This window comes from Mus caroli, chromosome 3 (assembly GCF_900094665.2).
Source record: "Mus caroli chromosome 3, CAROLI_EIJ_v1.1, whole genome shotgun sequence".
In the NCBI taxonomy this organism is placed as follows: Eukaryota; Metazoa; Chordata; class Mammalia; order Rodentia; family Muridae; genus Mus; species Mus caroli.
The window spans coordinates 112,372,322-112,399,872 of record NC_034572.1 but is presented as its reverse complement, the minus strand read 5'-3'; the positions used below and the strand labels follow the sequence as shown (position 1 = coordinate 112,399,872).

The following is a 27,551-nucleotide window of genomic DNA, read 5'->3' as shown; positions in this document are numbered from 1 at the left end:
GGTATACATCATGGGACTTAATTGTTGTTGATACTATTTTCATTTTTTGTTTGTTTGTCATTGTTGTTGTTTTTTTTAATTGAGTATCTCTGTAGAGCTCAGGATGGTTGATTGATATCTCTGGCCAAAACTCTGAGAGGAAAATTATGTTTAAAACAGTGGTTATTTGCAAATCAACACAAAAGTTTAGCCATCAAAAGTTTACTGTTTCTATATTTTTTTCAGGTGTAAATTATCAGTTTGTACCTGTCTGCTTTAATGGCACATTCTTCAGCCCACCATGTGACATTTAGTTAATTTTAAGGTAATTTCTACTTTAATTAATACTTTGGTGTTTATTTTTAAATTATAGTTTGAAATTACATTAGTGTGATTTCTCTACAATTTAATGATTTTTGATGTCATTATTGGGAACTGAAAAGCTCTTCAAGCCTGCTCCTCTGTCATGCGGTATAACTAATTTAACAAATAGTCCTACCATCTTCAGGCCTTCATATCACTACAAGATTATCAATACAGCTGGTTGATTTATTTTAAAGTGTTCTTCCTTTTCCCAATGACAGTTTTCACAGATGGAAGCACCCTTCCAAGATACTCTCCAATCTGTTGCATTTAAAAAATACTCATGCTAAAGCTCAGAAAGTTTGCATGTGTGAGAAGAGTGAATTAACACAACTCATATTCGTGGCTTAAGCTATCTAAGAATGAGTACATGGCTGTACATTAATTTGTTAAGAAATGGCTTTAATAGCACATGCTAGGGACAGAACCACCAGGGTTACTTTGTATAAAGCTGTCATTATCCATCAATATTGAGTTCCAATCATTTGGCAAAGACATATATCATGCTCAGATCACACAAAAAGCCCTTGTTCCTGGGTGAGTATTATCAGGGCACCTAGAAACCCTAGAGCCTGGTGTTGTGGTATATGGCTGCAATCTCAGTGCCTGGGGCTGGGGCAAGAGAATTTTGAGTGGAAAGCAAGACTAGTGAAATCTTGTTAAAAATAAATAAATCAATAAAACCTTTAACCACATAATATGTTCTTATAAGGTAAAGGGGGGGATAGGATAGGACAGTCCTATCCTCATGCATATGATAAGTTTTGGTAAATTTTATACAACATAATTACATATTTTAGGACTACAAATTTAGTCAACTCTTCTCAGTTAAACTTAAAGTGTAAAGAAATTAACATGTCATTCTTGTGGAATTTATGAGTTGCTAAACTTGAAACACACACACACGCTTATAAAAACATGCAGTTATTCATGCACAAACACAAACACACATACACATGGGCACATATATACACAGCTACACATATGTACAATTATACATAAATGCATGCAAACACAGTTACAAATGCACATATTCAAACACATAATTACATACACAGAGATAGACATTCTTGGGTTTGAGTTCTATCACAGAAAATCCCTTTAATTGTGGAAATATATACTAAAATATAATCCTCATTTTAGGGCTTGAAAAAAAGAAGAGATAGAACTTACAGAGACCACCTTCAGATGATAGGCATGGCCCCAATTTGTGATATGGGTTCACCCACCCATCTCAGAAATTTTAATCCCAAATTGTTCTTGTCTAAAGGAAATTCAGGGACAAACATAATAGAGCTGAGACTGAAGGGAAGGCCATGCAGAGACTGCCCCACCTAGATATCCACCCCATGCAGTAACACCAAACACTGACACTATTGCTGATATCAAGAAGTGCTTCCTGACAGAATCTTGGTATAGCTGTCCCCTGAGATACTCTGCCAGCACCTTACTAATACAGATGGTGATCCTCACCGCCAACCATTGGACTGAGCCCGTGGACCGCAATGGGAGAGTTAGGGGAAAGACTGAAGGAGCAGAAGGGGTTTGCAACCCCATAGAAAGAACAACAGTATCAAGTGGATCACTCAGATCTCCCAGGGACTAAACCACCAACCAAAGAACATACATACATGGAGGGATCCATGTCTCCAGCTACATATGAGGCAGAGGACTGACTTATTTAGCATCAGTGGAAGGGGAGGCCTTTGGTCCTGTGGAGGTTTGATGCCCCAGCAAAGCAGGATGGTAGAATGATGAGGCAGGAGTGGGTGGATAGATGGAGGAGCACCCCCATAGAGGCAAAGGGGAGGATAGTATGGGGTTTGTGGAGGGAAACATGGAAGGGGACAGCCTTTGAAATATAAATAAATAAAATAAATAAATAAATAAAAAGTACAAAGAATAATAAAGACCTCCAGAATTTTTAATGATGAACTAAATGTGTGTGGTAAGAATGAAAAGTTACATTATACAGAAAAAGAATAAAAGTACATTTTATAACACATGTAGAAAGATACAATTTCATATTCTTTCTGGTTAAAACCATGAAAAGGCAAATGGGATGCATGAATGATTTATTTCACATACACTATCGATTTTTTATAAAACAATTTACCATAATTCTTTTTTTAAATTTCTTCAAAGGCATAGGGTCAATTTTTATATCAACATACCAGAACTGAGGTAAACATATAATGAAGATATAAGAATTAATGATCATTACAGTTTAAAAAAAAAGGTACAATACTCCAAGTGCAACTTACAAATATTTTACAATTAGTAAGAATTCTAAAAGTATCACTGACAAATATTGTATAACCTACTAGTGAATAAGAATGCTCTCATCAGAGAAACTAGTTTAATGTAAAGATTAACATCTTCCTTTCACACTTTACATTTAAAAGTGAATTTCTATTGATAATTACACTACAATTTAAATTCTCTTTCTTGGTTATCCTTTCAAGATGTATTTTATTATATATGTTTGTATGAATGCCTGCATGCTTGCTAATTTTATGTCAACTTGGTAATACCTAGTTATGTAAGAGGAGGACAACTCAATAGAGAAAATGCCTTGATAAGATTGAGCTGTAAGCCAAACTATAGGGTATATTTTTAAATGATTGATGGGGAAGGGTCCAGCTCATTGTCTGAGTGTGCCACTGCTGGGATGGAGGTTATTATAAGTGTGATCAGAAAGCAGGAAAAGCAAGCCATGATGAGCAAGCCAGTAAGCAGCACTCTTCTATGACCTCTACTTTAGCTCCTGGTTTCAGGTTCCAGCATGACTTGAATTAGTGTCCTGAGGTCCTTCCATGATGAGTAGTGATGTTGAAACATAAGCCAAATAAACTCCTTTCCTCCCTCTGTTGCTTTCAGTCATGGTAATTCCTAACAGCAATAGTAAACCTAAGAAAGCCGTCATGTATGCATGTTCACTGTGATGATCAAAATGCATCAGAGGCATAAGAGGGCATTGGATGTTCAGGGAACTGGAGTTACAGGTTATCTAACAAAGTCTAATACAAAAGCAACAGGTACTATCATACAAAGAGGTAGTACTTTCTCTTTTTTAAGACAGCATCTGTAGCCCATCCTGGCTTTGAAATGACTAAGACCCATTTGTCTCAGCCTCTGTAGTGTTAGATTTGAGGCATGAGTTACCATGCTGCCTAAATTCTTACTAAATTATTTTTCAGGTTAATGAATTAAAGCACACACTATGTTAAACTGAAAAGAGAATTATACCCTTAATGAATCTATATTGATGTTAATAGTACATGCAAACACACACACACATAAGATTAGATTAGTTTTCTAGTATTTTTAAGTATAAGCTCTGGATATAACACTACAAATTGTCCCACAATCTGAAGAACGTCATCCCAAACCCTAATGCTGCCTCATCTGTGAGACTGGATAGCCTATTTCACAGTTAATTCAAAACACACTGAACAACAAAGCTTAGCAAAGAAAAGTGAAAAAAGGGGGAAAAATACCAGAATTTTGTTGTCACAGTTGTTTGCGTTTTGCTTAATTTTTTAAATGAAAACGAGACAAATGATTTTATCTATTTCCCAATAACAAATGTTAATGGCAAAATTATCTTTCAAATGTTAAAAAAAGATCAACTAACCGCATTTCGAGTAATCTAATCTGAGACAGTATTTAGAATAGCAAGACTTGTGCCTACTCATGTGCATAGTGTGCACTGTATGCATGTATATGCATCATGCATGCAGATGTGTTCATGTATTCAGTGGGTGCCATGAGCTAGTAAGTCTTCTAACTACTATATGTGATTTTTTAATCACCACATATAACACATACCTGATTATTTAAGGAATTATAACTAGACTGTAATTTCACACCACTATTTTCTTCCATGTTTAAAAAATGTCAGACTATTTTTGAGGGTTGGCTCTTTATTGCCAAGAACATGAGATATTTCTTAAGTGACAGTATGCTGTGATATGTAAGACAGTGTGTTATTATACAGTGGGTACAAAGAGATTTCTCAAAAATGTTCTCCATCCCAAGCATGCTAATTTAAGCCTACCACTGCTTTCAAAAATATAATTAGTATTGATTGTAATAATTTATTTTAATTTCTTCAATTTATCAAAATAGTTTTCATAGAACCAACCACAAATAAACTTAACATGAAGTTCACTGTATAATGGATTTACCCAACACTTAAGATGTTAACAGTACTTATGCAATTTTGTTGTGAAAGCAGATTTGTTCTTTGTTTAGCCCTTTATTTTTAAGGCTAAATTACAAAGACTATGTTATTTCTGAAGATTATGTAGTACATATCAGATGGAAGCACACTGCACATGGATTCTGTAAAGTTATTTACACTATCAAACAGATATGCAATAAGTAAAGAATCACTTACCCTTGCATGAGTCCAAATAAACTTTAAAATATATGTATATATAATGATTAGTTATGTCAGTTAAATGCAATTTCCTTTTGGCCTAGCTTATAGTTATTCTTTTTAACATTTTAATATTAAAAATTTTAAGTCACCTGCTATGTGTTCCTTAATATTGGATTCCCTTTGTGTAGGGACTTCTAAAGGATAAAATGTGACCACTACCTTAATTTATACTGGCATATTCTTATTATTACTCAGTTTTGAAAATAATTAAAACACATTTGTAAAGACTGTTTTTACCTTTGTGTGCCATCATACAAGTAATGTCATCATGTTGGGTTTTTTTGTTGTTGTTTTGCTTTGTTTTGTTTTCAGGCAGAACTGGGTTAAGGAGCTGGAGAAAGGACTCAAGGGCTACAACAGACACTGCTCTTGTAGAAGACTTAAGTTTAGTTCCAAGTACCCACACTGGTAAGTTCATAGCTGCCTTCAGAAAAATGCAATGCTCTCTTCTGATTTCAGTGGCTACTGCACTTACATCCATATAGCCACACAAAGTTATACACATATGAACATAATTTTAAAATGTTATTAACAAATAAGCTTAAGCTATACAATGAAAATTATTGTTAGGCTGACTTATTTGAAGATGCCATATGGGCTGTAGCTTGTTACTTATATTTGACCAACGCTTCCCTTAATTAACAGAGTATCTGAAACTTAAACACTCACCTAATGGACAAATTCTGGAGAAAAGCATAAATTATACTAACTCTGATCAGAAGGAAAATGTTATCATTGACAATCTCAAAACTATAAGTCACAAAACAAAATGGGAAGATTAGGTAAGCACCAATGCATCAATAGGCAATGGTCCATTGAACACAACATAATATGATGAATAATCTGCAAAATATCAGATTCAGTGTGTGGAATTTATACATTAAATTAATTAATCATGAGATATTTTGTTAGCAGCTTTACTAGTGCTGTTGTTACTATTATATGGAACCAAGGTGTGAATACATTTTATTAATAATTTTAAATCAGTATTTTATTATAATGTGAATATGACTCTTTTGGAAAATTCATTTTGGATTTACAAGAGCAATTGTCTATGTAAAGAAAATATTGACTATTCTGGAAATGAATGTACTATCAGGAAATTTGTTATAGTTAATCATAATATATATTCTATGTAGCATTGCAATTGAAACAGATATTCACCTATGGTAGAATAATATAGAAATATGTAGATAGAAAGGCAGATAGACAGACAGACAACAAAAGTTCAGAAGTTAAAGACATCTAAATAAAAACAGACAAGTATGTGCTGATAGGGACAAGGAGTTAGAGTGAGGCAAAAGACAGGAAATTTCTGGAACAATAAGATGATTGGGGAAAGATTGTACAATATACACACTGAAATTTAATAGGTGGTTAATGCCATTACATGTTATTTTGAAGTATCTTTCTTAATTTTACTTTGTTATTTAATTGTAATTCGTCATATATTACAAAATATATATGATCATTGTAAGAAGTAAAATAATTTAGATATTTACAAGACAAATCTTTAAAATCTCACTTTGTCAGAGCTATGAATGAAATCCCCACCAAAATTCCAACTCAATTCAATTCCTCTTTTCACAGAGAGAGAAAGAGATATTCCCAACTTTATCTGGAATAACAAAAGACCCAGGACAGTCAAAACTATTCACAACAATAATAGAAAATCTTGGGGAATCAACATCCCTGAACTCAAGCTGTACTACAGAGCAATAGTGATAAAAACCTCATGGTATTGGTACAAAGACAGACAGGTAGATCAATGAAATAGAATTGAAACCCAAAAACAAATACACACACACACACACACACACACATACACACACACACACACACACACACACACACACACACACACACACACACACACACACACCTATGGTCACTTGATCTGTGACAAAGATGCCAAAACCATCCAGTAGAAAAAAAAGACAGCATTTTCAACAAATGGTGTGCTCTAACTGGCAGTCTGCATGTAGAAGAATGCAAATCAATTCATTTGTAACTCCTTGTACAAAGCTCAAGTCGAAGTGGACCAAGGACCTTCACATAAAACCTGATACACTGAATCCAATAGAAGAAAAATTGTAAAAGAGGGTTGAATAAATTGGCACAGGGGAAATTTTTCTAAACAAAACACCAATGTCTCAGGATCTAATGATTCACAAGTGGGAACTCATGAAACTGAAAAGCTTCTATAAGGCAAAGGACACTGTCAATAGGACAAAAAGGCAATTGGGAAAAGATCTTTACAAAGCCTACATCCTATAGAAGGCAAATATCCAAACTATACAAAGAACTCAAGAAGTTAGACTCCAGAAAACCAAATAACCCAATTTAAAAAATAGGATACAGAGCTAAACAAAGAATTCTCAACTGATGAATCTCAAATGGCCAATAAGTACCTAAAGAAATGTTAAACATCCTTAGCCATCAGGGAAATGCAAATCAGAACTATACTGAGATTCTACCTTACACCAATCAGAATGGCTAAGATAAAAAACTCAGGAGAGGGAATATGCTGGCTAGGATGTGGAGAAATAGGAACACTTCTCCATTGCTAGTGGGATTGCAAGCTGGTACAACCACTCTGGAAATTAATCTGGCAGTTTCTCCAAATATAGGAAAAAGCTCCACCTGAAGACCTGTCTATAACACTCCTGGGCATATGCTCCAACATATACCAAGAACATTTTGCAGCCTTATTTTTGATAGCCAGAAGCTGGAAACAACCCAGATATCCCTCAAAGGAATAATGGATACAAAAATTGTGGTATATTTACACATGGAATATTACTCCACTATTAAAAATGACCACATCATGAACTTTGAAGGCAAATGTATAGAACTAGAAAATACCAACCTGAGGTAACCCAGACCCCAAAAGACACAGATGGTATGTATTCACTGATACGTAGATATTAGCCCAAAAGTTCAGAGTATCCACCATACAACTCAAAGAGCATATGAAGCTTAACAAGAATAAAGGCCAAGTGTGGATGCTTCAAACCCACTTAGAAGGGGAAACAGAGTAATCCTGGGAGGGAGAGAGAGGGAGATACCTGAGTGGAAAAGAGGAGGGGGAAAGAAGGGAGGCAGAATCAGGTATGGGAAGAGATGAGAAAGAAGTCAAAAGAACCATGAGAACAAATAGAAATAAGTAGCAATAGGAAGTGCAGAACTTATCGAATCACTAGAAAGTCCCAGATGCCACTGGAGTGAGATGCTGCTGCCAAGATCCAATGGGGAGGCATTAGCCAAAATACCCAACAGCAGGGAGATAGAACTAGAAGAGACCACCTCCAGTAGATAGACATGGCCCCCAGTGGAGGGATGCGGCCACCTACCCATCTAAAAAATTTTAACCCAAAATTGTTCCTGTCTAAAGGAAATGAAGGGACAAAAATGGAGCAAAGGCTGAAACAAAGGTCATCCAGAAACTGTCCCAACTTGGGATCCATTCCAAGTGCAGACACCATACCCCAACACTATTGCTAAGGCAAAGATGTGCTTGGAGACAGGAGCCTTGTATGGCTGTCATCTAAGAGGTTCTGCCAACACTTGACTAAGACAAATGCAGATACTCATAGCCTCACAGCCAACCATTAGACTGAGCCCAAGGATGCCATTGGAAGACTTAGGGGAATGGCTGAAGAAGCTGAACTCCATAGGAACCCCATAGGAAGAACAAAATTAATTGGATTCCTCAAAGCTCTCAGTGACTAAACCACCAACCAAAGACTATACATGGATGGGTCCATGGCTCCTGCTACATATGCAGTAATGGTATGCCTCATCTGGCATCAGTGGGAGGGGATGATCTTGGTCTTGTGGAGGCTTGATGCCCCCAGAGAAGGTAGATGCTAGAGGGGTGAGTTTGGAGTCGGGGGGCACCCTCTTAGAGGCAAAGGAGATGGGGATTAGGTGAGGAGATCGTGGAGGGGAGATCAGCAGGAAAGGGGATAATACTTGAAATATAAACAAAATAAAATGATTAATAAAAATAAAAATAGGAAGTTTTTATACCAATGACTATTCATTCTGAGATAAGTATATCAAACATCTGTTAGGTATATGATTTCCTGTTTAGAAGCTTTGAAAAATTGTTTTCTAAAATATAATTTTAATATATATATGTATATATCTATGACTATGTATAGCTTAATCCTCAGGTCATGCTTGATTTCAAAACTACTAAAGGCAGGAAATGTCGTTTGAGGTGCTTCAAGAAAACTAAGGGTGAAAGTACTTCTCCTCCAAAGCAAATACAAAGCCTTTCTATAGAAATGTGCATTAATAACTGTCTTCATAAAAGTTCTGTCACAGGTTCAAATAAAAAACAGGATAAAAAGTATATCATTAGGCATTCAAGTATATGAGCAGGAAGAACAGATGGTATAAACAGAATCTTAGCAGTTCTGGAGAGTGGAATTATAGAGTAGAAAAGTAAATATTTTACCTATAGTTTGTACTGTATAGCATGAGAAACCGAATAAACATTGGCAGATTATAAATAACTTTAAAAAGTCTTAGGAACAATAGATGCAATTGTTGATCAAACCTCAATGGACTATTTTAAGAAAGTAAACTGGTAAAGAAATTGATCGTACAATCCAAAAGAGAAATGAAGAAAATGAAAATGTACTTCTTCGCTTCCAAAAACAGAGCAAGAAAAAATGAATTCATGAGAGATAAATTTCCTTAAATAATAATAAATTTTAATATGTAATAATATTTTAGGGTATGAATGAATGAAATGATGAGAAATCATTTCATATCGAATGAGATATGTCTCTATATTAAATAATCTCCCAAAATGATGAGAGAAATTACTTATCGATTAATCATAATAAAGGTACTTAATACCATTGATAAAGTACACTTCAAAATACAGCCTTGCCTGGACACCATCTTGAAAAAGAACATTAATATAACATTGATTCAATATTTCAAACATACTATCATGGAAGATATAGGAACTTATAATTCCATATGTTATAAAATAAAAGAAGAAAATTGCCACCCTGAATTCAATGGATAATGAATTTCTTTTTACATTAATGAATAATAAACACAGTTTATTATCAATGAATAATAAAAACAGTTAATGAGTAAAATCTGTAAAAACACAAACCTACTAAATAATTTTAAAGGATGTCAAGGGACATAAACAGATTCCACATAAAAATTCCAAGATAAAAATACAAACATAAATAGACAAAATGAGAATAAAATTAACACAATATTAACTGAAGATGGCATTTATAATATATCAACTGTTTAAAAATGCAATTAGCACTCACAGAATACTGTCCTTTCAAAGAGAATAAAGTTAATGTGAATTAAAATACTTTATTCTGTACAAAAAGAGCCATTAAAATTAATGCTTTGGTGATAGGCATAGTGAGTTATAGATGCCTATTTCCTGGCAGGTCACCTATTATTGCACCTGGCACAAGAGTTTAGAGCTACTGACATAAGCCACATGGGCATATTCAGAATTGTAGACAATATTACACCTAACTTTGTAATATAATTTTGTTATATCAATAAACATATATATATGTTATATATATATAATTTGAAATATATTATGTAAATTTTGTGATACTAAAATATTTACTATATATGTATGTGTGTGTATGTGTGTGTGCATGTACATTGCCCTCTTGAAATTGTCTTTCATTGGCCAGCTGATTAAGTTTCTTTTAATGTCCAGCAAATAAAATATTATATATTTAAAATTTACTGAGTGATAAATTGTGGCCTTTTGGGCATTTTGGATATACACGGTTTGTTTTATATCGAAATGGGAGAACTCCCAATAGCTGACCATGTGTTCAGACATGACTTTCTAGGCATCAAGGAGCAGTTGGCAATTTTTGATTAAAAAAATAATGCAACTCCAGCTATAGTTTGTGTTAACCATTCCAGAAAAGATAACCAGCATGTCATTTGTGAGAGCATGAATCGCTTTGCAGTTGAAAATGAAAGGCAAATGCAGAAGCTGATGCTGTCCCCTCACTCAGGTCTGTGGTGATATATGTCAAACACACATGTCAAACATATGCACATACATACCAAGAGAACTTTTTGCAGAAATAGAAGTATTGCTTTTAATAGTAATTGCACGTAAATTTTCTGTGTGCCTCTGAGTTGTATGCAAGTTGCCTTCACAACTCTAGTATACCAATATATCTACTAGAAAGATGAGACTTCCCTAATTGGTGTGTGTGTGTGTGTGTGTGTGTGTGTGTGTGTGCGCAAGCACACATTTATGTATCTGCAGAATGGTGTGTGCATGTCACGGCTTGCTTGCAGAAGGCCAAAGAACAATCTTGGTTGTGAGTTTTGACCTTCTACTTTGTTTGCTACAGAGGCCCTTTTTATCTGCATTTGAATAAACCAGACTAACTGTCCAAGAGTTCCAAGGGATTCTCCAACTCTGCTTTCACTCCCATCGCACTGTAGGGATACTGGAAGTGCAGATGGACTTTATCTTATGTGGCTTTCTGTGTGATCTTGGATCCAAACTCAGGCCCTCGTGAGTGGACAACAAGCGCATTACTCACTGAGCTGTGTCTCAGCCACAAAAAAACTGAATCGCCCTGGGAATCTTTTATCTCAAGTGCATTATTAAATTTATCAGTAATTAATAGCTACATGAGTCTACAAAAAATTGCAAAGGGGGAAGGAGAAATCAATATTTTATCATTTAACACAATAGCTTCAAAGAGAACAAATTACTTCTATTCAAAATACAGGATCATGAAATGAATACTTTAGTAGACCTTTACCCATTATGCTTATAGATTGGTTCCATGCTCTCTTAGGTAAAGGAGTTTCTCAAAAGGACAACTATCCAGAAATATAGCCCAGTGTTCACAGTTTGAGAACTGTGAAATGCGCACTTCCAATTGAGAGAGACAATTGCCAACAAAAGCCTGTGCTAGAGAGACAGAGAAGCTGGCTGTGGAAGGACAATAGAACAGAGTGTAGCTTTCGAAACTAGAGTTGTAATCCAGTTTGTAAGAAAATAAAGAATGGAGGCATTGGTATAAAATCCAGTGAATCACACAAACCTTAACACAATACAACACCCGCGACATCTTTTTCCCAGAGGCACAAGGCTCACTGAGTCAGGGGATTCAATTACCCTCTCACCCTGAAATGAACCCCCCTCCTGTGTTGTAGTCCACTGACAGAGTCGGGTGGGATAGTCTTTACATTGTACACAGTCAGTACATCTCTCAACCCTTCAAGATTTGAAGAAAATAAAATTTTGAGCTTTCATTCCTCAGGGATACACCAAAAATAAAAGTTATTTAATAGCTTGATAAAGGGTAAATCTTGAAAATTTGAATGAATACGTAAATATGTTTGAATAAACACCAGCATTTTGATAAATTAAGAAAATGAAAAGAGGTTTTGTTTTGTTTTTGTTGTTGTTGTTGTTGCTGCTGTTATTGTTTAATACTTACTTGTATTTTGTGTTATAAGTGTTTTTGCCTATATGTTTGTATCTATATCTCATATAGGCCCAGAACCTGCCTAGTTCAGACAAGTATGGCAGATAACCTGGAACTGGAATGATACATGGTTCTGAGCTACAATTTTGATCCAGGGAAATTAACCCAATCCACGACAAATGCAGTAGTAACACTCTTAACCACTGAGTCTCTGTTCCAGCCACAAATGGAAGGACTTTCACCACCACCACCACCAACAACAAAATTGATTCACATATCTCTATGATGAGATATAAACCCTTTGAAAAATGCCATTATTCTTTTTTTTGTCATTGTTCCTGTGAAGAACTTAATCTGTGTAGAATTTAAATAAGTCGAAGGAGTATATATTAGGTTACCTTAGACACTACCAGAGTGGGGCAGAACAAAGGAAAGTTAATTAGCATGATTTTCCAGACTGATGGCCATCAACCAATCCCCTTATTTCTGATATGAGTACCATGAATTCTGATATTTGTTTTCAAAGAATATTTTCAAACGTGGTCCATTTTGGTAAGATCCTGTTTTTTTTTTTTTTTTTTCGAGACAGGGTTTCTCTGTGTAGCCCTGGCTGTCCTGGCACTCACTTTGTAGACCAGGCTGGCCTCGAACTCAGAAATCCACCTGCCTCTGCCTCCGGAGTGCTGGGATTAAAGGCGTGTGCCACCACGCCCGGCTGTAAGATCCCTTTTTTAAATGACAATGATTTAATGTACATTCCACAGGATATTATTGAATAAGTAAAACAAAGTTCTCACACTGAAAAATATTTTGGACACTATGATATTTAAAAATAGACCCCTTTCCAGAATTATTTTGAAAATGAAATGCAGATTTTCGAGTTACTAAGGGATTATACCCAATCATGGAATATGTTATTCACAGTTTTTACAGCATATTCACAATTTATTTTTCTGCTTCCATTTCCTTTCTTCAATAGACAGTGCCTGTTTACTAAGGCTAAATAACATTTCCCAAGGAAGCATGTTCATCACTCTTTATTTTATCCATGTTGCATGTACTATTCTCCTGGGTTACATGGAAGGCAGCATCAACCAAAACAAACTACAATTAAGTATTTATTTCAAAAATGTTTTTCTGGTTATTTTTCATTATATCCTATTAAGATGAAGAAGATGATGATAATGAAAATGACATGGTACAGCAAGAACCTCTTCATGTTTAGCAATGACATTAATTAATATTAGTTAGCTAATTAATTAATGACTAATTAATATTAGTAATAATAAAATCACTTCTGTAAGGCTTGATAAATTAAGCAAAGAAGGATAGAAATTTCATATCAATAACAGGATATATGCATAGAAAATATTTTTCACTTTTTAACAACTTTGGAAAATCAGTGCTATATTTCCATCATAGAAGCAAATAATGAGGTAAATTGTTTTCACTGGATTAATATCAAGCAGCCACTTTTAACACTTTAAATCTTACTAAATATGACTACAAATGCTAATGTCCTGCCCCTGCAACCTGCTGATTAACTCAAAACATCTGTAGTATTTTTATCTTTTCTTTGGAAATTTCATGCAATGTGTTTGATCATATTCCCTTTTGATTCCTCTCAATTCCTTAATTCCTTTCAGCACTACCACATCTCATGGCCAACTTCATGTCCTTTTAATTTTTTTAACCCTTGAAGTCTAATTTGTTCTGTCTATATTCTCACAGTTATATAGCCATCCACTAGAACATAGTTGACCTCCCAGTGGTCAGTGCCTTAAAGAATACCAACTCTCCTCCCCACAGAAACAATCAACTAGCTTCTTGGCTAAGGGTGGCAACTTGAGATCCACCCTCAAGATGAAATGTTGACTGGATTTATCTTCTGCAGAGCTTGAACAAGAAACGACATCTGCTCTGGGCTCATGAGTACAATGGTTCAGAGCTCATGAGTACAATGGTTCATGTCATGAACTCTAGACTCACCTTGTTGGCAATACTTGTGATAAATGATTTAATGTCAAGAGATGTGGGACAACTCTTCTGGCAGGGAGCATCTGCGCACTTCAGGCATCTAGGGAAGAGAATGACTATGTTCACATAATGATAAAGAAAATGACATTGACTTTCATTTGTTATCTTATACCAATCCAGAGTAAACTTTTAATAAACACAACTAAAATTTAAACTTTTAAGCCTGCATTTTTAAAGTGACTTAATAAATACTAGTTTATGTCTTCTAAAGTTTTTATACCTCTTGAAATATGTGGAATAGTGGCCTTCTAACATCCTCTCATCTTGAGACTGTTCCTAGTTTTAAAAGGTACATTCTGGAGATTCATCCATCATTCTATTAGGGAATCTTATACCTTTTCATCTACCAGTATACAGTTTACTATACACAATAGTTAAAGACAAAGCTCATATGTCTTAGAGACCACAAATTTTTCTGCAAATGCAAAGAAGATATTATATTTTAACTGTTATAACACATTTATTTCCCTTCTTCTTATGAATTTCCTGATATTCTGGATTTCCCTTCCTCCCTCTTTCCTCTCCTACTCTATTTTTCCAGTGATTTTCAGAGTATAGTCCACTCACAGAACAAGTGAGTTCTGCAGCAACTGTTTCAAAAATTAGCCCAGATGCACTGTATACCCTCCAATAATAAAGCATTTATTTTCCCCAGCTGTCATCCTCTTAAGGAAAAGAAATAAGGTCAAGGTCTCCCTTGCTTGTGGTAGGCCTCATGTAATTGGAGGTGAGTGGGCAGCTTAGAGATGCAAACTCCTTATTCTAGCATAGAGCACTGCTCCACAGCAACCTACTCTCTACCCAAGTGAACTTCCCTTACATCCCAATTTTAACTCAGAATATTCTTCATGGGGAAAAAAAATACAAACATCCCTGGAGGTTAGTTTACCTAAGTGCTATTTGAGAAGCTGATATGAGCTTCTGGTATGTACAAGTTAGTGTTCTCTGAATTGATAGTAATAATCACATTGTGAGATTATTAATGCCACAATGCTATTGTGGAACAGATACAGATGCAAACACTTCACCATTCTTCATTTGTGCGTTTGTGTGTGTGCACGCATGTGTGTGTGTGTGTGTGTTTTGCATGTGTTCATTTACTCACTCATTTAATAATCATTTACTGACTCCTTATGTGATATATTGAGGTTATTTACCATGTATTAATATGTTAGGAGTTTGGTCTTCATAGAGATAGTGCTGAAGGTACTATAAAAACTTTAACAAGTGGAGTCTACTGGGAAGATAAGTCATATGGTACTGGTATCAGAAAAAAAAATGATGAGGTTATGTCCACTCTTATAGGAGTTTACATATAAAAGAATAAGCCTGGCTCCTTCCTTGTTTCTTTTTGAGTTTCTTTATTGATATATGGTATCTCTCACATGCAGCATCCCTCATAAGGCTCACATGATAACCTGCTTCATGTGGTTTGGGTTTTAACTTCCAAAATGGTGAAATAAATTAATGTCTTTATTTTGCATAAATGTGGTTTCAGTTCTTTTATTATAGTTACATAAATGAACAGAAAACAAGGAGAGCATAACAAGGGGGTATTAGTATAAAGCTAAAAGGGCTAAAAGAAACTGTAGAAATATAAAGAACACTGTAGGCCTTGACAGGATAAAATTAAGATATAACAAAATACAACCTAATAAGAGAGCATATGGGTGCTTAGTAATACTTGAGTTGTATTCAGAAAAAGATTTGCCAAGACAAATAATACTTAATGAGGGCCTGGATGTTTGGTGGATGTCAATGAAGAAAATATGTATGATTGTAAGCCTAGGAAAAGAAAAAAAAAATGACTCCAGAGTGGAAATGGTACATGGCAAGGTTTAAAGATGAAAGACTACCTCAGGGAAGATAACATGATGGGATTTAATGTAACCTAAATAAGAGAGGGTGAAAAGAGAAATTACCCTGGAGGTGCAACTTCAGAGAGTATACTACTGTCACGTGGGTTAGAAGACCAGAATTCTGTAAGAATTTGTCTAAAAACGAATCCAACATCATTCACTGACATAGGAACAAAAACCCTCATTTTTATCCACTTCCAAGTGTAAAGACCTGAGTTCATTTCTTTCAAAGAAACAATAGATCTCTCCCTGTCATTCCTATGTATGGCCATCCTCTTCATTGTCTGAAGCAATTTCTCAGAACCTAATTAATATCTTGTTTTTAAATCTGGTCTCTTTTCTATGGCTTATGCCCTTAGCCTTCTCTCTAAATTAAAATTTTCACAATGAGTACTGAAGGCTTTTCATAATCAATTGTCCTCTGTGAAATGTACTTATTAAACCTCTCCCCTGTCGTTGCTCTGAATACCATTGTTAGTCACATCTGCCATTGTGTTGGGTTCCTATCTTCTCATACTTATGCATTCAGAAGGCTTTGGTATTTTTCCCCACAAATCACTTTCCCTGAGAACAACAGAAACATTAAAAAAAAATTCCTTAAAAGTACATCCTACAACATACATCACAAAGTTATGCAACAGGAAAATAAGATTCGCCCAGTGTGGCCCTTGAACCTGAAGCAAGGTAATATGCTATGAGAAACGCTATGTAGGTAAATAGGGTGGTCATTAATAGTATTGTGAAAGGCTTTCTACCAAGTAGCAGTGCAACACAAGTCAAAATACTAGCAAAATAATAAAGTTATGTCATACTTTCTCACCTAATATACTATATTAACAGTTTAAAAATACTTGTCACTTTATAACGAATTAGTATATATATTCATGTGTATGCTAAACACATACACACACACATATACACACCAACACACACATTAAGAAAAAGGAAGAGAGGAAGGCATGTAGGCAGGTAAGCAAACAGGAAGAAGGAAGGAAAGGAGGGAAAGAGGGAGGAAGGGTGAGGGAGGGAGGGAACCAGACAGCCAGAGAGACAACACCATGAAGATTCTAGTTATCTTTAGTCAACTTTATTTCCTCTTTCAAGCACCCAACTCAACTTATAATGTACAGCTAAAAATGATCTTATAATGCCTGCAGATATGAGTGAACTGAATTAAGATGCACAATGTCTTCCTGTCCTTCCCAAGAAAATTCAACATAAACAGATTCACTTAACAGCACTGACAATGTAAGGATTTTCATTGTGGTTATTAAGCCTCTTTACCAAATAATTTTCCTTTTATTATTGAGCTAGTTCACAAATAACAGCTGTTGGAAATGTCAGATGTTAATGAGGCAGGGCAATGCAAACCAGAATTGTAGCATTCTTTTTTTTTTCCTTTTGGTGCCATGAATATGCCAGAATGGGCAGACTGATAATAATACCATCTTGCAATTCTCTAAGCGCTCTGCAGACTAAAGTGCATCAGGTTGCCATTAATCCCACTTATCACTCTGACAGCTCAGTAATTACACTACTGCTATAGCCAGGTAGTCCTAATAAAATATCAACCACTGTACTGGAATGCATACTGGTGAGATGTTTTATTAAACTTGGGGAGGGGGAATCATCAAGTGACATTATTGTTGACCTATTTTTCTATCTCACAATAAATTATCCTTTGACAATGCCATAATAGATATTACAGAGTATATTTACTGTACCAAATCAGAAAAGTTCTGAATTCTAATGATGTAGGCAAATGATGTAAATAAAATAGCAGAAATGTATGTCCAGATGTTATTTCCTAAATTGCTTTAAATGATTGATGCCAGGAAAGAAATCAGAGACACAGTACTTAAGGGGATATGTCAACAATTATGGTAAACCACAGTGCTCAGTAAATTGTTCCTCAGAAGTAACATTTCAATTACAGTTGTTTGTATCTTCAGTCATTTAAGAACCCTTTTTTCCTGCGCAGTAACTATGTTGTAATAAGGTTTATTTTTAAATTCACTGTAGGGGCAAAAGTTAGTTGAGATAATTATGTAGTAATTTTCATCTGCAGATAATTAAATTTATACTAAACTTGTACACTACATTATTTTTAAAAGTAGTGAAACATCATATATTTTACTATGACAAACTTTCTATTTTCATATTTAGCACACAGAATAACAATGGCTTTCATTAAAAGCAATATGTGGAATGCCTAATAAATGTTAATCTTTTGTGATTAAGGGGATTTTTAAAAGGCACATGGAAACTTTTGCTCTATTACTTAAGGGACAAAGCTATTCTAGAAATATTTATTTGAGATCTTTCTGCAGGGAAAACAGACACGAGGAATATGGATCATTTTACTTCAGAATAAATGAGGAAAATAATTTTATTCTTCACACAGTTTAGGAGAAAAGACACTTCCTTCTACTAATAAACATTCTGAACAGCTGGAACTTTAAACTATGCTTCTTAAAGAATTGTCTACTTGAAAAGCTAAATGACAGTTTCTCAGGAAACACATACTTACCTATGTGCACGCAAATATACATACACATCTACTGAAAACTTTTGACTCGTTGTATACTAAGTTTTGCTAAGCTTTGATTTAATGAAGCTATCAGTTTTATGTATAATCTACATTAAGCCATACTAATATAATGTAATTGGTCAGATTAGTATTATATAAACATTCTGATATCTTTCTCAATTGATATTGGATTTTTTAGGTCTTTGATGTTAGTTCATCATTTGGAAGAAATATTAATAAAGGCACAGTAGATAGTAGGTATCTTAGCTTTCCTTCTCTATAATCACTAACCAGACATATAATATATGCTAGTGTTATTATATGCTAGTAATAACTAATGATGTAATATTTCTAAATTATTATTATTTTTAAAAATAATAGCCAAACAGGGATATATATATATATATATATATATATATATGCATGCCTGGAGGGGTGTCTTTCTGGCAAAGGTATATCTAGCACTGATACGGAATGTTTCTAACACTCTTTTTGGTACCCAGTTAAAAACTATAGCAACGTCATAAAAAATAACTTCATTTATTTTGTAATTTTTTTCTTTTAATTGAAAATATATTCTTCTCTCATACAATGTACCAAAACCACAGTTTTCTCTCCTTTCCACTCGCCATTTCCACCATCTCCGCCATCTCCATCATCTCCACCATCTTCACCATCTCCGCCATCTCCACCATCTCCACCATCTCCACCATCTCTGCCATCTCCGCCATCTCCACCATCTCCGCCATCCCCCCAGACCCACTACCTCAACATTTCTTCCGAAACAAAAGGCGGCCTCCAAGAGATGACAGTGGAACAGGACAAAACAAAATAAATTAAAGCAACACATGAGCTTTCCTATTGAGACTGGATTGAGTGTGAGGCATCACTGTGTCTTTATATCCCAACTTTAATGTCCATGTCTTTAGTGTTTTAATAACTATTTATGTATAAAAGTTACTGTCAAACATAAGTTTTCATTTTAAACATTAAATAATGACATCAAACATATTTTAAGTATTTACATATTAGGCATCCTTTCAAATAATAAAAGTTCTTTTGAACCATTCAAAAGGGAAAATTTAGAGGAGTCTATAATTCATAAATAACTGATGCTCAAAATATTTAGTGAACGATAAGAACAATCCATCTAAAAATAAATCATAAGTTATTATTTTCCTTCCCATTTTTATAATACATAAGAAAACTGTAAATTTTCTCATAACCAATGGTTTAAAATAAATTAATGTGAGAAAAATAAATAATTCTAAAGGCCTTTAGAAATGCCCTATGAAAACCTATTACTCTAGAAGTCTCCAAAATTATATACAAACATAAAAGACTTTAAATGAAGACATCAAATAGTAGGGAACACAAAATCTTAATAAAACATTAGATGCTTCAAAATCATCCCCCCTCACAGTATAGCTTATTGAGTTGAGGGCCCATGGTTGTCCCAAGGACAACCCAGAAACATACAGGCTATTGCCAATGCTATTTGTAATCCTGTACAACTTGATCATAAAATCTTACTGAAGAAGCAGCAGCATAGGTATGGCATAGAATACAGAGAAATCTAGCAACCACATGACATAAAGTCCACTGCTACTGCATAGCATTCAAAATGCTAGAAACTATATATATGACTGGAATATAGAAATAATCACTAAGCTCACCCAACTCAAAACCTGACAGCTACAATAGCAACCTGCTTGGAAGAAACAGCCATTGCCGCCTTCATGGCACACATGTTAGAGGAGGAACAAACTACAGTTTGGAGATTTATGGATTAATCCATATTTCATCTTTTTTGTTGTTTTCTGTTTTGCTTGTTTTGTTTTTTTGAGACAGGGTTTCTCTGTGTAGCCCTGGCTGTCCTGGAACTCACTCTGTAGACTAGGCAGACCTTGGACTCAGAAATCTGCCTGCCTCTGCCTCTCAAGTGCTGGGATTAAAGGCGTGTGCCACCACTGCCTGACCATATTTCATCTTGTTAATAAGGCATAAAATAATAAAAAATAAAATCCATTGATTAGATAGCTCAGTTACAGACCACAAGAAAGAATGCTACTACTATTATTTTGCTGAATTAACATGGCATTAAAGCAGTTCCTAATGACCTATGGCTTCATCCATAATTCAGTGCATCTTTCAAGGAGCTTCTTCTATGACTATAGAGTCATGCAGCTTGAAGGTAGCTGGGAATGACAGACTTAGAAGGTAGGCCTTCATATCTGATTACTATCCACAATGCTCAGTGATATGAATGGAAAAGGTGAAGATTTTAAGAGCCAAATGTAGTGGAAAATTTTTAAGGAAATAAAATTTTCCATATAGAAGAGGATAGATGTACATATGAACTCACTGATTTTATGAAACATTCATATGACCTTCACAAGTTCAAGCCAGAAAACTTCCTAGCAGAGAAGGCACAAAATCTTACCCCAAGCCAAGGGGCTACTCACACACACACACACACACACACACACACACACACACAAACACACACACACACAAAGCTGCTGCAAAAGGGAACCCCACACACACAATGGAGTAGCATTGGCTATTTCAATTAAAATTTTTCTCCTTTCGTTGGTTTTTGTTTTAAAGAGAGAAAAACATGAAAGTGGGTTGAAAGAAAGGGAGGGAAGATCTGGGAGTAATTGTAGAATGAGAGAGACTATTATAGAATATCTGAGGCCTGACACATATACAGCAGAGGACTGACTGCATAGGCGGTCTGGTCTCAGTGAGAGAAGAACCTAACTCTTCAGAGACTTGAGGTCCAAGGAAGTGGGAGGTCTGGTGGGGTGGAGATGTGGAGGGGACATCCTCTTGAAGACAGGGGAGGAGGAATGGGACGAGGAACAGTCAGAGGGCAGAATGGCAGGGGGTAATGACTGGACTGTAAAATAAAATTTAATAGTAATAATAATAATAGTAATAATAAATATGTAATGTATGAAATTCTCAAAGAAAAATTAAAATAAGTATAAAGCATGGTTTAGGACATATCTCCAACCCTTCACAGAAGTTTCCATAAATAGTAGGTAATGATCAGAGAAAACCAACTAGCCAAGGTACAGAGAATAAATGGAATATATATTGCACACTTCCTCCTTAAAGTGCCCAGGGATCATTATGTCAGACTGTAAGTTCGAGGGGCTCTTGCAGTGGATACTAGGACATAGTAATCCACTTCTTCTTTGGACATAGCTGTGCACTTGCACATAGGAATTCACAAAGATTACAACAGCATACATAAGACCCATGCCAGGCTCAATCCCAACAATGAAGAGGAAGTTGGACACAAAACCTGACTTAACTAAGGTGCAATTGACAAGTGTTGCTTTCTAGAAGGGTCAGTTTTCTCTAAAGTAAGTCAACTTGGTAATTCAACAATATTCTACTGAAAGACCATATGTCCAAGGATACTTGGGAAGTAAAAGTTAACCTTGATAGAGAAAAAAATGGACATAGTGTTGAGAGGGACAGAAAATGAAAATGGATCTGATAATAACGGGGAGGGAGGGATATAAAATCAAAACACATATGAAACTCTTTTTAAAAAAACTAATAAAATGTTGTAAATGTTTATATTTCTGCATATTTTAGAATAAACGAACTTACGTTAAAGTCAACATTTTTAATTTTTCTGTATAATGTGTTTTATGTAAATAATATACTTCTATCACACCTTTGCATTGATGTAAGCACATTAGAGACCAGTGGCCATACCACTGAAAGCATCTGTTAGACATTGTTAGTCAGCGTTTTCCACCCAAAGATGTCAGATCCATACAGGAAAGCTAGTTAGAACTTTCAAAAGTAGTGTGTTGGGCTGGTGAAAACAGTCAGCAAGGAAACTTCTTGTCATTTGAGCACAAGGACCTGGGTTTAGTCCCCAAGACCCATACAAAAATACAAGCCAACTGTAGTTGTGTTCATCTTTACATCCAGCATTGAGGTGGCAGAAACCTGTGGATCCCTACATACCTATTTAGCCAGTCCCAAATTCTAATGAGATTTTGTGTCAAAGACCAAAGCAGACAACTGGAATGTCACCTGAGGTACATGTACCACGTATACATGTTCAAGAGATGATTTTATTTGTTTAATTAATTTATTCATTTATTATTCACTTTACATCCAGATTGCTACCCTGTACTCCTCCCACAATCCCTCTGCCCACACCCTCCTTTTCTCCTTTGAGAGGGTAGATTCCCACCCACCCCGACAACTCCATACCCTGCCTGTAATCCTGGCACATCAAAGAGCTGGGTGCATCCTATTTCACAGCCCAGTTAAGGGAACTTATTCAACCAACATGCAAACAACTTTAGATATAGCCCCACTCCAGTTGTTGGGGGAGCAAGATGAAGACTCATCAGTACTTCTGCCACATATATTTGGGGGCCCTAGTTCTAGCCCATGTACGCTGTTTGATGATAGCTTAGTCTTTGAGGGCAACCGAAGGTCCAGGGTAGTTGAGTCTGTTAGGCCTCTTAATGAGGTTCCTATCCCCTTGGGGGGGATCTATCCTTTCCCCAACTTTTCCATAAGAGTACCCAAGTTCCATCCAAAAACTAAGAATATTTCTCAAGATCCAGCTATACCACTCCTGGGCATATACCCAGAAGATGGTCTATCATCCCACAAAAACACTTGTTCAACTGGAAACAACCAAGATGTCCCAAAACTGAAGATTGAATAAAAAATATATGGTACCTATACACAATGGAATACTATAAAAACAAAAACATCTTTAATTTTTATGCAAATGGATAGAACTTGAGAATAGTGTCCTGAGTGAGGTAACCCAGACCCAAAAGGATACGCATAGTATGTACTCATTTCTAAGTGCATATAAGTCATAAAGTACAGAATACCTACCCTCCATTCCACAGACCAAAAGAAGCTAAAGAAGAAGAAATACCCAAGCCAGGATGCTTGAATCTCACTTAGCGGAGGGATGATCAGAGCACGATTTGTTCCTTCATGGCATGTGTGTGCATGTGTGTTTGCATTTGCACAAACATGCACATGAGCTATGGACAAGCTATTGATGTAATTTGCAACTTAAGGAGAAAATGTAAGGAACAGTCCTACAAAAAGTACAGAGCATTTAGAACATGCCTCTGCATAGTCTTGGTTCCCTCCACTTCCTTGTGACTTCCTACATCTTTGCTTGCATACTGAACTGAAAAAAGAGGTCACTTGAGGAAGTAAGATGCATGCCGTTTGTTTGTTTGTTTGTTTGTTTTTATCTAACTCGGACTATCTGGGTGCCTACACAGTACACAGGTCTGATTCCCCAGTATAGTTCATTATAAGACTCATTAATGTACATGAACAACATGGAATTAATTCCTTGTCATACCTGCTGGTTACATATTTTAGTTTCTCAAAACCATACAACCAAGCTTAGGGTTTGTTTTTTCCATATTTTTCAGTGCTCTGACCTGGTGAGTCACGTGATTCCAAGCAATAAAACCCAGAGTAGCTTGTTATGCAGTGTAAGTGAGGATCAAACATCCAAGACAAAACCAGTCCCTGGGCATTCTGGAGAACATGGTTAACAATGAATCTTAAATGTCTGCTATCTATTTCTCTGATCATCTTCAGAAATAAATATAGGTCTTGCAATATGTCCCATATGAATCTCTTCTGTCTTATTGGATGCAGACATATTGGTAAGTCTTAGACAGTATACCTGTTTGAGAGCACTCTCATCCAGTGCTTTTCATTCACTGATCTAGATTTCACTCTTCTCAGTTTTCAATTGCTCTGTTTTTGTCTGTATTCAACATTCAATACAACACAGGAATACAGGGGGCAAGGCAGTTCAATGGATACAGTATTTAGATAAAGCTTGATAATTAGTTTTGTGGTCAGGGGAATGTGATGTAAATCCTTATATGCTAGTTTTCTCATCTAAAGTTACAAAGTATATTCTAGATACCATAATATGATGGGAGGATTTGAGAAATACACAGGAAAGATTCAGAACAAGGCTTATGTGTGGTAACTGTTCAAAATGGAGATAGCTGCAGTAGATTGTGTAATTATCTACAAACACTGGAGAGCATCACACAGACATGAGCTCTAGGAAGCACACTGTTATGATAAAAACTATGGTGAATGCTCTGTGAGTCTTATACAAAATTTTTCATTTCTGATCAGCATGAACAATGATATTGTCATAACGGCCACTCAATTAATCTCTAGTAGAAAACAAAACATATTTCAACTTAAATGTCAGTCATAGGGTTTTAAGAAACGAAAATGTGTAACCAGCAGGAATGACAAGGAATTAACTCCATGTTGTTTATGCACATTAATGCGTCTTATAATGAACTATACTGGGAAATCAGACCTGTGTACTGTGCAGGCACCCAGATAGTACAAGTTAGATACAATAAAAAATAAAAAAAAAAAGGCAAGCATCTTACTTCCTCAAGTGACCTCTTTTTTAGTTCACTATGAATCACTCTGATGAGACTGCTTCAGCCACCAAGTTCTGCATGTGGGTGGTACAGGCAAATTCATCTGTGAGCAGTGGTTCTGAAGCTTCAGGGGTGAGCAGGCTGGATGAAAAATGAACCTCATAGGTGGAGAGAACCTCTCTGGTAGAGGTGTCATTATTTTGACCCATTTATCTACATATCTAATATGGGTATGTTTCTAACACATAAATGCATTCATATGTGAAAATAATATATGAAATTTCTAGTTTAAGAGGACATTTTAAAATAATTTCAGAGTAAATTTCTTATGTCTTAACTTTTCATTCATGCAGTGAATTTTCTCACCTGCTCCCTGCCATATACTTTTCTAAGTGAACTTTTCAGAACAATCCCACTGAGAGGAAATTGCTTTGCAAGCTAGGAAGATATTAATCTGTTCTCCCAGCATAGTGGGTGCATAAATCCTTTTTTATTGAGGAGATGTTGTTAAAGTTCTATATGTAAGAGGACAGAATAGTATTGATTTTGGCAATGCTTATCCAAAGGTAGTATTTTTAGTTAAAGAGATTGTATTCTTTCCATTTTCCTGCCATTGCTCTTGCTTATCCCTCAATATAGAAAACAGAGCTGCAGTTCTCTTCTGCCTTATGTTCACAGACATCCTTCAAAATGCAGTACTACATGTCATCTTCTCAATGGGTTTCCATAAGCACCCCAGTCAAGTTTGTTCCCCAGAACCCCTGCTGCTTAACCAATCCCCATCTTTAAGGATAGTTTCTTGGGAACCAGAAACCTTTTTTGGCCACTGTGGGGATTGTACTCACATGAACAAACCTGGTGACACACACACACACACACACACACACACACTATATATATATATATATATATATATATATATATATATAAACACAAAGTCACTGCCAGTGTATCCAAAAAAAAAAAAAACAATTAAAAAAAAAGAGAGAGAGAGAGCACAAAGGTAAATTCCTTAGTTCTGCCAAGGAAATGGGGCATGATAACTCAGCAGAATAGGCAGAAAGAATTTAAAAAGTTCAGTTATACTTCTTGAGTTTTTCTTTGTGACTGATGATGTTAGTTTTCATATTTCAAAACTTGTGCATCAATGGTTCTCTGGTTCTTTGCTTCACCCTTATGCTGCATAATTCTTATTTTCATTCCTTTATTCCAGTCTACCCATCAAACTCCAGTATGCCCTGTTTCTAATACACTTATTATACTTCTTTGAGGTATCTGTGACTCTATCTTGCCTGAAGGACAGAGGTTATCCCTAAATACTTTATGTACATTAACATTCACTTGATAATTTTTCTACATAAGTATCTTCTTCCATTCTCTGTCCATCATCATTTTGTAAGAGTCATCTTAAAACCTCCAGGACTATACCCAAAGAGTGCATGAAGAGAGCTACACTCCCGGGAGTGCGGACAAGCCTCTGAGCACAAGTACGACTACCTGCTGCTCAGAGGAACCCTCTGGTAACACTCAGAACACAGGAACCTAGGAGAGGCCTAGGAAAGGAGCCTTCTGGGTTTCTGTCTGCGCCTGGAGCCGATCCTCCTCCACAGCGCTCCATAACCAAATAGCACCAGAAGAGAGTTGGTTTCGCAGGAGTACCTACACACCTGCAAGCACAGGTAAGACCACCAAATCTCTTCAAATTCCTGGCCCAGGAGGGGCCCTCTCAGAGCCATCAGGACACAGGAACCAAGAAATAGCTGGGGACAGGATCCTACTGGTTTCTGTCTGCACCCCAGAGCTCACCCTATACCACAACTCGCCATACCTAAATTCCTTCTGGAGCGAACTGTTCTCCCATGTGTAGTGACACAGAGGCTTGCAGGATGGACAAGCCACAGTCAGAGAAAGCAAGATCAGCTAATACCAGAAATATCCATATGGCAAGAGACAAGGGCAAGAACATAAGCCACAGAAATCAAATCTACTTGGCATCATCCAAACTCAGTTTTCACACCACAGAAAGCCCTGGTTACCCCAACACGCCAGAAAAGCAAGACTCTGATTTAAAATCACATCTCATGATGATGAATAGAAGACTTTAAGAAGGACATAAATAACTCCCTTATGAAATATGGGGAACATAGGTAAACAGGTAGATGACCTAAAAGAAGAAACATAAAAATTCCTTAAAGAATTACAGGAAAACACAACCTAACAGGCAAGGGAATGAACAAAACCATCCAGGATCTAAAAATGGAAATAGAAACAATAAAGAAATCACAAAGGGTGACAACACTGGAGATAGAAAACTTAGGAAAGAGATCAGGAGTCATAGATGCAAATATCACCAATAGAATACAAGAGATAGAAAAAAAAATCTCAGGTGCAGAAGATANCANAGNAAACATNGAC

General features: G+C 35.8%; 1 protein-coding gene across 1 annotated transcript in view; it reads right to left on the bottom strand.

The window, feature by feature from the left end:
* Positions 1-27,551, bottom strand: part of Dpyd (dihydropyrimidine dehydrogenase) — an 849,196-nt gene that overhangs the window by 646,653 nt on the left and 174,992 nt on the right. The window contains exon 4 of the mRNA XM_021158977.2: positions 14,254-14,341. Within this exon, the coding sequence (XP_021014636.1) occupies positions 14,254-14,341 (88 nt within the window). The remainder of the gene's footprint in view (positions 1-14,253; positions 14,342-27,551) is intronic.